Source organism: Nelumbo lutea, chromosome 3, assembly GCF_056320005.1.
Source record: "Nelumbo lutea isolate HS-2025 chromosome 3, American lotus-T2T, whole genome shotgun sequence".
Classification (NCBI taxonomy): Eukaryota; Viridiplantae; Streptophyta; class Magnoliopsida; order Proteales; family Nelumbonaceae; genus Nelumbo; species Nelumbo lutea.
Genome location: NC_142686.1, coordinates 42,532,799 through 42,546,013, shown reverse-complemented (window position 1 = coordinate 42,546,013; position 13,215 = coordinate 42,532,799). Strand labels below are relative to the sequence as shown.

Genomic DNA, 13,215 nt, shown 5'->3' with positions numbered 1-13,215 from the left:
CCTTCTTTAATAGGAACAAATGCAGCATCCCCCCCCCCATTAGTTTCCATCTGTTGACCTTCTTTCCTTTTGGGAAACACACCGCTTGTTTCTTGTTATACCCCAAAAACTCTGAGACTGCCACAAACCATCCCCTCTGATTTTTACTTAACTCAGTCTTGTATTTCCTTCTTTGTAGTTCTAGTGAGCTTTTCCAACCCACCTTCTTTACCGAAAAAAAAAAAGCTCCGTCGATGAATCCCTTCAACCATTGTGTTGCTTCACCAATTAAAAATATTGTAGATTTTACTTCTCTAACTCTCAAGGTGATTTGTCCTCTACTTCCTTCCAACAAATGCTCCATGGTCGAATGCACCTTCCAATCTATTATCTATCAATGTTCTACGTGTTAGATAGTGTATGTGTATGCCCTTAGCTGCAATCAGATTGATGTAATTGATGTACATAAAACATTATTAGTGAATGAATGTTGTTTCATGTTCTAATCGGTATGTTTTCTGTGAAATACCCCTTAAATTGGACACTTACGAAACTCATGTTAGTTTAGAATGTTCTCAGTCATTGGATAGACTTTGGGAGTTTATCCTGACAAGGTTGACATTGATTTGCTGCTGAATTGGTGGAGCAGCTTAGCTTAGCTTAGCTGCTAGGGTTAGACCCCAAGCACATCCAGTGGGTGTTTAGAAGAAACACTGAACCCGGACTAATTTCTAGTTATGCCCTGGACATTGGAGATAGATGGGCAAAACTGGAAAGTTGCACTTAATACCAAACTTGATTATGATACTACACTAGGTATTGGACTGAGTTGTCTTTGATGTGCCAATTAATGAAATCCATCAAGGGTCAAGTACTTGGGCATGTTGGGGTGGTTTGGGAAATTACTTGGGTGGGTGATCGTAATGATAGGATCAATCCCTTTGTTAGACAAAGTGAATATCAGGCTTTACACTCTCTCTGATGGAAACCTAAACTGCCGGTAGTGGATTTCAACTGTATTTGAAATCTAATTTGCAAAATGTATTTATATGTTATATTACTATTTTATGAAAAAGGTTTGCAAAAGGTTTTAATCCTGGGATCCATTCGGGCAAAGAGTGTGACACTTTGTTTTGCAGTCAGTGAAGAGATCCTTCCTTGTAGGCAATTGTTCTGATGATTATGGGCCAAGGGGTTAGGTGTAAGAGACCATTACAGGGCTGATTACCTGATGGGATTTATCTTACATAAGTCCACAATCCTTGAGTATTCATAGAGTGGCTGAGACCAATGATCATTTAGGTGTAAATGTTGGGCCCAAACTGAGCCCAAGCTAATTGGGTCAGGGGTTCACTGCCCTGAGTAGTGAATTCGGCCTAACCTCTTCCAGAGGTGGGGCCAAACCCTTATAGACTTTTCTGAGACCTTTGTGGGTCCTATGCCATACAATATTCAAGCCCAAAGTGGTCGTGCAACACCTTGAGTCGTGAACCATTAGAGAAAATTAAGGCTCATTACTAATATGATTAGTTAAGTGATCACATGACTTGGGTTGAAAATGCGCATGGATCTAGGTATAGAGCACCTATCTTCTTAGGAGGATAATGCTTATCGATTAAAGATAGAGTCCTTATCCAAATTTGATTTGAATCAACTCCTAATTAGATTAGGAGAGTGCTCTATATAAAGGAGAAAGAGAGGAGAGTCCAATTCAGCTAATTATCTCCACTCTCTTGTTCTCTCCTCTTCTCCCTTGCCTCCCAGAAACCCTAATTCAACCTAGCATTGTTAGGGAATGATTTCTATCAGTCCCCCACTGTGTTTTTACAAGAAAAACATCAGGGTACATCAGGTTCACATACTCACTTTGATCCAAGCAAGTTGGAGACCAGTTTTTGCTAGAACAGTGTTGTTGAATCGGCTTCATATACACACTGCTCCATCTTCAGTTGGAGGCCGATTTTGGGACTGATATTGGACGTGAATTACCACTCTGGGAACTATGTTTTGTGGCCTCCATATCAGGTATGCTCAATTTTAATTTGGGTTTCAAATCTGGTCTGGTTCAGTGCAAGACCGATCCAGAAATTTCAGATTTCAAAATTATTAGGAAACTGGTTCCCGGGTTGGGTTAGAAAATTTTTGTAAATTTGGCCAGCCACCAAACCTGGTCCAGCCATGCCAAACCTGATTTCTAACCCTTCCAACACTGTGTGCCTCAAGCTACAGTGAAAAAATTAGAAAAAGTTGAATGAGATTTTTTTTGTGGGAACCGGACGAGGCAAAGAAAGATCACATGACTAGGTGGGAAATAGTGAGTCAAAGGAAGGATCTTGGTGAGTTAGGTCTAGGATGATTGAAAGAAAAGAATCTGGCATTGTTACGTAAGTGGTTGTGGAGATTTCCCAAGGAACCAGATAGATTGTGACACAAGGCGGTGGCTAGCATTCATGGGCTCTCATAGATTGGCTGGGATGCTGGAATCTCTAGCAAGGCTTCTAGTGCTTCACCATGGGAGGCAATTCAGAATGTTCTTCCCCTATTCCTAAGTTATACCAGGCTTAATCCAAACTCTAGTAACAAAGTAAAATTTTGGGAAGATGTGTGGGTGGGAGAAACTCCTTTAGGATATGTTTGGTTTGAAGGAAAAGGAAGGGAAAGGTATGAAAACCTATACAAGGTTTGTAAAGGTTTCCCTACCTTTCCCTACTTTTTCCTTCAAACCAAACACATCCTTAAAGGATATATACCCGTCTCTGTTTGCCCTTTCTTCCTTCAAAGGCAAGTCAGTGTCAGTCCCAAACTTCTTAATCAATCTCTATCTCTATCGAAGTTCAGTGGAACTTGGGGCTCCACAGGAATGTGAGGAATTCAGAATTGGGCCTTGTGTCTAGCCTTGTACAAGTCCTAGATGGGGTTTTCCTTGATACTAGTAAACAAGATAGTAGACTTTAAACTCTTCATCCTTTCAGGGATTTCACTTGCGCCTCTTTTTCTAAGGCCTTATCTTCCTCTAACTCACCTATTATGCCTTTCCTAGTTAAAGAAGTTTGGTGTTGGCCTATTCCCCCCAAAGTGGGTGCTTTTTGTTGGGAAGTTTTCCATGGTGCAATTAATACTTGTGACATGTTGCAAAGGAAGAAAAGGATCACTTTGGAAAAAAAGGTTAGCAAGTGTGTCTCTTATCAAGGTGATTCTACCTTCCAGTTTCTTTTCAAACCTTTCTACAACTAGGCACCAAAAAAATACTCTCCCTAGGGTTTTCCCCTAATGGAAGCCCTAGATAGCTCACGGGCCAAGAAGAAATGGAACACTCTAAACACCTTGCAATAGCCTCCACTTGTCTAATCTCCAAATTGACACCTGCTACATAACTCTTTCCAAGATTGATTCTCAAATTGGAATCCTCTCAAAGCTTTTAACCAGCTCCTTTAGATTCCTCACCTTCTCAAGATCACCCCCATCACAGAAAATTAGTATGTCATCTACAAATTGAAAATGGGTAACTAGAATGCCATCTCTGCCTATTCTCCACCCACTTACTACATCGTCCCTAGCAGCCTTTTTTTTTGCTTCAAGGGGCTACACAACGGGGGTAGCCCATCCTCCAACCCATAAACCCCCCCCAACCCAGGTGCAGGTGGGATTCGACCCCAAGTCTCCACTACAACTAGTAGGAGACCTTACCAACTAGCTGGTTGGCACCTTGCCTCCCTAGCAGCCTTTGAGATCACTCTACCAAACACATCAGCTATTAAGGTGAATAGGAAGGGTGAGAGAGGGTCCCCCTTGCCTATTACAAGTTGAGAATAAATCTTTCACAACTCCATCAACCAAGATAGAGTAATGATAGGAACTAATACAACCAAATACCCAATTACACCACTTTTCCCCAAACCCACAATTTCTCAAGACTTGAAGAAGGAATTGCCAATCCACCAGATCATAAGCCTTTTTCAAATCCAACTTACAGACAATGTCTTTTCTTTTAAATCTTCTCATATCCTCTACACATTCATTAGCAATCACAACCAGGTATATTATTTGTCTCCCATGTACAAAAACCCCTTGGGCTTGGCTGATTAAGGGAAAACTTCTTTAAGCCTCAGAGACAAACTTATCTAAAATTTTGTAGATACTACTCACCAGACTTCTGAGGGACTAAGGCTAAAAAAAGTGGCATTGACTCTTGGACTCCTTAGGGTGATTAGCATCATACTTTAATTTTCAGTATAAGTTTTGTATCCAACACCTTGTCCAGCACTCCAAATGTGCCCTTTCTATTTTTGGTTATGTAGTCCTAAGGAAGCAAAATAAAAGGCTAAGGACGAAATTCCTTACCTAATAACCAGTTAGAAATTCCCTTCAATGGGCAAGGGAAGGTTTGGACTAAATTTTGGGTCTTTAATGATTTTTTCTGGCTAAATTACCATAGGGTAGGTTTTTGGGAGGTTTAACGAAAAGATAAGCTACTCTATAGTGATGTTTCTATTGAAAGGATATTAGCCCAATACCCTGTATGCAATGTTTTAAGAACAGGATATAATCCAATAGTTGAACCATTAAATTTTCGGGGTCAACCTTAAAAATAATTGACTGGGACCAGAAACTGTTCATTCTAACTATTAAACTATCAAACCATTCAATCCACTCAAAAGTTGTAAAAAAAAACTAACATTTTTGAACTTATGAAACGCCAACACTCATTCCCTAATACACTATTGTTAGGACACTTTGCCCTGCTTTTAAGCAAGTATGTCAACATAAACAAAATGAAAATGACTTCTGCAAATCAAACCAACAAAACAGCTAGAGAAGGAGAATGATGAAAATGACTTTGAAAGACTAGAGACAAACAACAAAACAAATGAGAAAAGCGTATGGAAATGAAGAAAGAGGAAAGAAGAAACTATGGAGAGAAGACCCGTTTTGATGGATGATGGGGAGGATGTTTTTCACCCATGCTTTGGGTGCTGTTTTACAAGGGTTATTTGGGGGTTCTTCTTCAGACTTTTCGGCTTAGAGATTTGGTCTCCAAGATCTTCCATAGAATTTTTTTTTTCTTGCTGGCCTGTTTTACATGAGAACAAGAAAGGAAAATTAGTATGGTCTTGCATCCCATTTGCAGTTTGTTGGGAGGAAAGAAAGAAATGGAAGAATGTTTGATGGCAAATCAAAGAGCAAGGAAGAACCTTGTTCAATCATTGGGAATGGGATGTTGGATTAGACAATGATTCTACCATATTTTTTAAGGCTTCAAAGGAATCTTTTGGGTCAGATTTTTAGTCTTTTTAAGAACTGGAAAGGAGGACTAGATTTTCTGAATTGTTATCTTGCTTTTTATTTCCCTTTTCTCTCTCGTGTATTTTCTTTTATTTTGGGTGATCGCCCATCACTTGTACTTTTTGTTCAATATTAATGAGTTTTGTTTTTTATTTACTACCGAAAAAATAAGAAACATGGATGAGAGGAATGACGTACACGGGATTTGGGGTAATCCCATCTCTTGTAGAGCTGAAGTTTTTGCTTAGCTAATGGCTTTGGATAGTATTTTAATGTTGGATCAACTGAAAAGAAGGAATTCTCATTTTCCAAATATGTGTGTAATGTGAAAAAGGGGAGAGGAAGGTTTTATCCACTTATTCGGAAAGTGCTCATCTGTAGAATTTCTTTGGGAGATCTTCATAACATTTAAGAAGCAACGCATATTTCCTTCACGTCCAGAGGAAATATTTTCAGTCTGGCCCAAAGAAAGTGGAGCCTGTGGAGGTAAAAAGTTGAAGCAACGCATATTTCCTTCTGCTGTATGCTGAGGGGTTTGGAATGAGAGGAACATAAGATCCTTTGAAGACAGACATAGAACAAACAGATAATCAGTGGCTGATATTTGTATAATGGCAGCAGAATGGGTATTGTATTTTTTGACATCTGGAATTCAAAGACATTAACAGAAGGGATAAAATATGTACCGTATTAGTCTTGAGTCCAGAAAGGCATGATGAGGGTTCTGGGGTTTGTATTTTTTATCTCAGCCTGACAGTTATGTGAGGTTGAGTTGTAGACAAGGTCTGTTTGATGTTGGTAAAATCTCTTCACCAGGAGTTAAAATTTCTTTTTATCAACAAAATATTTCTTCTCCTTTACTATAAAAAAAATTGGATCCTCTTAGATAACTCCAATAAATTCTCCTCCTAAAGTTGCAATTAACCTTCATGAGTCGTCCCTTTAAATCATCGGCCAACCTAACTACCAAGGACTATCCATCCTATATCAGAGCTCATAGTGAAGTCATAATCACAGTGGCACAAGGAGTGCCCTGAAAAGTTATAAAACAGAAAGGGTACAATATGTTATTTTACAACAATATATTATGGTACATATGCATATTGAAGGTGAAGGGGTTCACTAAAAAATTACTGATTTCTGAAAAAAATGCATATTTAGTTTGTATTGTTAACAGGTGAAAGAATAAGTTCTCCTAAAGATAAGGGTAAGAGCAAGGACGATTTAGTTTTAGCAAGGTACCAATATAAATTTAGAGTTTTAAATGAGACAATATGTTGTTAACATTTTATAATTGAGTTAGAAACTTTCAAATATAGTTATGGAAAATCTTTTTCTGTCAGTGGAAAAAATAATAAAGTAATATTCATAATGCATACCTGAGTGCATCAAGCTTATTAAACCCTTGGCTGTTAGAACATAATGAACCTTTAATTGATTTTTCCTTGGATGCTTGCTGCCGATAAAGAGCACAAACAGCCTTCATACAGAGTTTAGGATCCTTATCAAATGACAAAATCATGTCTGCCACATACTCCCATTCTAATTTATCATGTTTGCTTCTTTGGGTCCTTGATGCTATATGTTCATGGGCTTCACTCTCCACTACACAATCTGAATCACTAGATGCACTTTTACAATTCGAATCACCAAAGCCATTAACAATATATCCACCCAAGCTGCCACCCTCACCTTCTGAACCAGTTTCTTCCATCTCATCCTCTTCAGCATGCTTAACAGTTTTATTTAATGGATTTTGATATTTAGATGCACTATTCCCCAATTGACTCATAGGGAACTTTTCTGTTTCACCCATTTTTTCTTCACACTTTCTTAATGTGATGAGATGCTGTCTTGCAGCCATTGATTCTTTAGCGTTGTCACCCTGAGAAAATACAATAGGAGCTACAGAATGAGTCATGGGAGAACAAAGGGGTTTGTGACCTAACTCTTGATGTTTCTTTGTCATATATTTACTAATTGAAACTTTATCTTCATCATCATCACCCTCACTCTCAATGCTGATAATTCGCTTCCTTTTGGATGTTGAAGTGAATGGAAAATTCTCCTCACAGTTTCTATCATTTCCTCCTCTCTGATCTGAATGTCTCCACTTTAAACACTTCAGCTCCTCAACCAAAGTAGAAGTTTCTCCAGCATTCCCAATGTTAGTAGTAGGAACAGTAGTAGTACACGTTTCATCATCACTATCACTGATGTCAATGACACCTCCAAATGCGGGTCTAGCATTAGTGACCATGGATGGATTGATCTTTTTGTTCTCTTCACTTTTGAACACTTTGGTTCCATACTCCATAGGAGCCCTTTTGTTCTCTTCCTGGGCATTAACAAAAATAGAAGGTGGACCTGCAGCTTTGCAAAATAGGAGAAAAGGCAGTGAGACTAGTGCAAGTGTTTTCCATCATTAGCCACATCTGTAACAATTTAGGTGTTTATTTTGTAGTGAAGTGATTGAAACAGTAAACATATATAATTCAGATCTTCAAGAACCAAAAAAGTTATGGTTATCTTTTCCATAGGGGGAATTATGGACTTCAGTTCCAGTATTTCACTTGGCATAATGGTAAACTCTTGGGATGACAAGCATGAGAATGTATGTTCAAGTCTGAGTATCCACCTCATGTTAAAAATTCCAGAGGTTAGGTCTATATCTAGTACACTCCTCCCAAGAACTCAGATTGCCAGGACCAACATTGGGTAACACCCTTTTTTTAGTTACAATATTACACTTGAAATACTATAGCTTATCTATCATGATCATGGTACAATCTAGAAGATTTTCCAGCCAAAAGTCAATCCAGTTGTATGACTCACTAGATTAAATGGACTATACACAAACTGCTATTCTAGTTGGCTTTCTTCTGGCCAATTCAATTTGGTAATTATATTGGCATATTTGAATATCTATTTATTTAACACGGTTGGTTCTTCGGTTCTGTAATTGCAATTGGCCTTTCGATGGCTAATTTCAGTTCTTTGGCATGGTATTGGTTCTATGCTTTGTTTATGGGTTGGCCTTCTGATAACCAACTGCTGATTTGTTATGCAATGAGCTTACCGATACATTGTGTTTTTCCCGAACTATGAATAAGACATAGTTGGCCCTATTAACTAGCTTCCGTTTGATGATTATTGGATCATGAATTAGCTTTACTCAGGCTTTCCAGCACAAGCCCATATCATGTTGTGTTACCTTGTTCAGCTGTTATATAGTCAACTTTGGTTTCTACTCCCTAGGCCTCTTCCGGCTGGTGGTTTCCTTTAGCACTTTGACTTTCATGGAGGCTGCTTAAACATCCTTCCTTGCAAACTCAAGCTGGTTTCCCCACCTCAAGTTTGAAGAAGGATGTAGAGAGCTATTGTATTTGGGTTTTTTTTCAAGTGTTGGAGGGATGTTTTCTGAAGGTAAATGAAAAAAAAAATGATCGGCAACTCAAGAAATTTTATTAAGCTAAGGAACAAAAAAATACAGCAAGAAGTTGTTAGGCCAAAGACCCATTACAGCAAAGAACCCCCCACACATTTAACATTGATCCCAAAACAAATGCTGCCCATGAGTTCCTTGCTTAGCCAACCCATTTGCAGACCTCCTAACCCATCTTACATGGATTTGCATATCTCTTGATATCATTTTGAATCTTATGAGTTCATCTCTGAATTGCCATAGAACCCCATCTCCTTTTTCCAACCAGCCAACAACTATTTTGGAGTCCCCTTCGAGAATCAGCCTAGTAATTCCCATATCCTTAGTTTTTTGCACCCCAACAAAGCAGCCAAGAATTAAGCTCTCACTGAGTCACCTTGATCAATAGGACCTGAATACAAGCCACATATATTCCCATTCTCATCTCTGAACACTCCACCAATACTGGAAGGCCCTGGATTGAAGGTAGATGAAAATTTTATTAAAAGAAGAGAGAGAGAGAGAGAGAGAGAGAGAGAGAGAGAGAGAGAATTACAAGAAAGATGACCAGGGGTCACCTGAGAGGACAAAAAATAATAAAAACTTCCCACCCAACATATCCTCCTCCTGAATAACAAATAACCCAAGACTCAAACAACCCGGGTTACTGACCCAATGAAGATTGCAGAAATTTTCCCTGCAGCCCGACTCAACAACTTATAATCAAACAAATTCAATGAAACAACTTCTTTCCACACAATTAAAATATATCACTAGACCCCAACGGCAAAACTACAAAGACCCACTATCATGAGAAAAACTAGTTTCCAAATCAAAATTGCAATAATCCTCTACCCAGTTACTTTGCATCACCTACTAGTTTCTTGGAAATCCCTTTCTTCTCTTATGTACTCTCTTCTTTTTCTTCACCCTCTTATTAGGCCCAACCCTGAAAAGACCTCCTTTCAATATAGTGAAAACTTTTGAAACCTGAATTACTTTCTGCTTTTTTTGGCTTCAAAAGCATCTTACTGCGTTGGTGAATTTCTTGAGCTCCATATGATCATTATGAGCAGTGTTAATCCTCTCTATTGAAGACCACAATCTTCTCAAAGGTCTGAACTGCTTCCACCTCTTGATCCTCTTTGCTTTCAATTCTTACAACTTTAGATGATCTCCCAGTGTCTGAAAGAATCAATATCAGTTCTTTGAAAACAACTGTTTTCTCTTTCCTTTCTTTATTCTCTTGGCCCTTTTCTTCCAATTCTTTAAAAGCCTTCCTCGCAAACTCTTCCCCTCCCCCCCAGAGAAACAATCCCAATGTTTTACTAACCCCCACCTCTGCCCTCACAACGCATAATTGTAATGTTGATAAACTTTTGGGGACTTCTATAATTCTGATAATATTGGGTATTTTGCTTATTTAAGCCACTGGTTGTGTTGGATTAGGCTTGAGTGAGAGTGGATATTTTTTCATGAGACTATAGAGAGATGGCTATGTACTACCTTTAGGTTTTGGGTTAATCCAATAACTAGTATTAACTTTAGGTTTGAATTGAATCCAATTTAATTAGCTTAGTGGACATTATACATCTAAACCAATTTAATTGGATTGGATATCAATTGGCTTGGAGCAACATTAATACATTGACAGCCCTATTTAGCACCAAGTGGGTTGTGCAATGATTACCAGAAAGGAATACCACTAAAATATAGAAGCCTAGTAGGCCCCATTGGTTTGCACATAATAGGGAATTGTCTAAAATGGCATATAGGTCCATGTCCACATCTATAGTAATTTTTTATTCCACCAGTAACCCACATCAGCTAGACAATTAATCTAAGAACTCAAAGCACATTTCATTCTATACCATCCCTGCATAACCAACACATCTCAGAGCCCATCCAAACAGGCTGTTCGTCATAGAGACCAACATCTTAGCTTATCTGAGTAGGTACTCAAGGGACCAAGGACCTTACCAATTTGCTAACATCTGCCTAATCACAATTTGGAAGTGATCTTCAATAATTGTATCAAAGAGTGTTATTGTTAGAAATGAAATCCCAGATATATAACATCTCCTCTCAAGGATGAGAAAGGACCTGAAGTTACCCAAAGAGACCAACCAAGTTACCTTGATACTCCATCCTAATCGGTAGGTGAGCTGAAAACTTAAAAGGAATAACTCGAGGAGATGGACTGCATCTTTAGGACAATTTATTGGAAAAATCTAAGACAGGCAATTTGAAACAATATATATATATATGTGCAACTTGACCTATAAAGGTTTCTAGGTCAGATTCAACAACCTGTTGTTTTCTTCACAGATTGATCAAATTTGTGATAACCAAGAAAGTGGGACTAAAAATGGAATCTTTCGATATTTTCTATTTAGACTTAGAACAGGAAGAGTTTGGTGCAAATGTGTTCTGAGAAGGTTGAGAACAAAAAGATAAAATTCCTTCTTCAGTTCCTGTGTATTTGCTTCTTATGATTTTCTTTCTATTATTAATAGTGTTAGAGAATATCAACCTATTCAAGGACCTCTCCTAACAGCTTAAGCTTTTAGGTTGAATGGTTCTTTGAGATGGTATCAGAACCACTTTGACCAAGTGGTCTAGTGTTCGATCCTCATTACCCCCATTATAATTAATTAAGTTTCAGCACAAGGTATGGGTGGGCCTTTGCTTGTTCACACTTCAAGCCCAATGGACTTTCGTGTGAGGGGGCATGTTAGAGAATATCAACCTATTCAAGAACCTCTCCTAACAGCTTAAGCTTTTAGGTTGAATGGTTATTTGAGAAATAGAATTCTAATTTTTGTTGCTTATCAAATAAACAACATTTGGCTATAATCATTCATTGGTTTACTTAAATGGCACTGTGGCCTCTTGGTTCTTTACATTTAGGCACAGTATTATACTTTGGTTGCATCTTTTTTTTCTTTTGATAAATGAGAGTAGTTTTATTAATTCAAATAACGAAAGTACAGTCATCCTAGGAGAAGGCACGGGGTGTTACCTCCCCCAAGGATTGAACCATATACACTAAACATACACAAGCCTGAAACACAATTACAAAGTAGCCCAAAACAGATCTCCCCTTGGCACCACTTGCTTGGCCAGAGAATCAGCCATTGCATTTGCTTATCAGCTGACCCACTGAAACCTGACAGACAATTTCTTGTCATCCATTTAACTTTCTTTAACAGATCCTTGACAGTCATATACTTTGGTTGCATCTTTGTCAAATGAAACAGTAAAATGATGACACTCAATTATTAGTTTGCACCCATTATCTTTAAACTTACATTCTTTCTGTCTATCCCATGGATCTTGATGGAGGGTGATTTGGCCCGACCTCGTAATAAGGGGACACGTGGACGTGACTCGACATGGGTGACAACTCAGCATAGCCAGCTCGCTATAAAAGTGATACTCCACTACCCCGAGCTAGGGATTCTTCGAGCTAAGATCATCTCAAAGAATGGGCACCTCAGTACCAAGTCGTGACACCAGTACCTAGTTCAGTTCGAGGTGTACGAGCCTTATCTCGAAAACATCAACTCGAGGAGAAACCAGCTCGGGTACACCGATCTGCCCTCAATATGATCCCGAAAGACACTCCAACAACTCCCGAATTCCGCGGGATCACCTCTCATAACAACTAAGCGTTATCTCCCCGTTCGGATTGGGCAGAAGTGATTAGCCTTATCAACTGATAGCGTTATCTCTAGATAACACGAAAATGGATTCTATCATGGCGTTGATCTCGGAACTACTCCGCAAAGCCCACAAGGACTCCATTATATAAAGGCCTCCCTCCAGGAGCCCAAGGTACGCACGCAATTACTGCTTACTAGCTCTCTTGCTCTTTAATTACTCTCAGCTCGCACATACTGACTTAAGCATCGGAGCGACCTCGCCGGGTAAGCACCCCTCGGGTTCTCTGTTTCTTTTTGTGCAGATTCTCCACGTCTACCGTCTACTAGAAGCCGAATCACCTCCAGCTAGGAGCAGGCAGATTGTGTCACATCAATTGGCATCATCTGTGGAAACCGCTTCAAAAAGCCTTTTTCCACAAAGCATTTCACATCCAGCTTCTATGGCATCTTCCAGCAATGCTGGACGCAGCGCTGACATGAACGTCTCTGGGGGACAACTCCAAGTCCCAACTGTGTGCATTGGACAATTCACAGTACCCCTCTCTGCAGACAGGGTCCCTACACTAAACGTGTCTCAAGTCATTGCACCGATGAACGCATCGCTCCCTCCTACAGTGGGTACGACCTTCGCAGAGCCCTCTGTTATTCCCTCGGTAGTCGGACAGAATCAACTCAACGACCTGGTACACTGCATGCGGGCCATGCAGGCCCAAATACAGCAGGTCCAGCAGTTTCAGTTGTACCAGCAGCATCAATTGGCACCTAGAGGCACACGACCTTCAACCTCACCTACGGCACGGAGGCAATGATCCCAGCCGAGATCGAGGTGCCTACGCTACGCCTGGAGGCACACGACGCAGTAAC

The 13,215-nt window shown here is 39.4% G+C and overlaps 1 protein-coding gene across 2 annotated transcripts in view; it reads right to left on the bottom strand.

Annotated features, from left to right (window-relative positions):
• Nucleotides 1–13,215, bottom strand: part of LOC148864526 (uncharacterized) — a 41,649-nt gene that overhangs the window by 20,397 nt on the left and 8,037 nt on the right. The window contains exon 2 of one of the 2 annotated variants that reach the window (XM_088974876.1): nucleotides 6,642–7,635. In XM_088974876.1, coding sequence (XP_088831002.1) covers nucleotides 6,642–7,635 — 994 coding nt within the window. The remainder of the gene's footprint in view (nucleotides 1–6,641; nucleotides 7,636–13,215) is intronic. The other variant, XM_088974877.1, reaches the window with a different exon arrangement.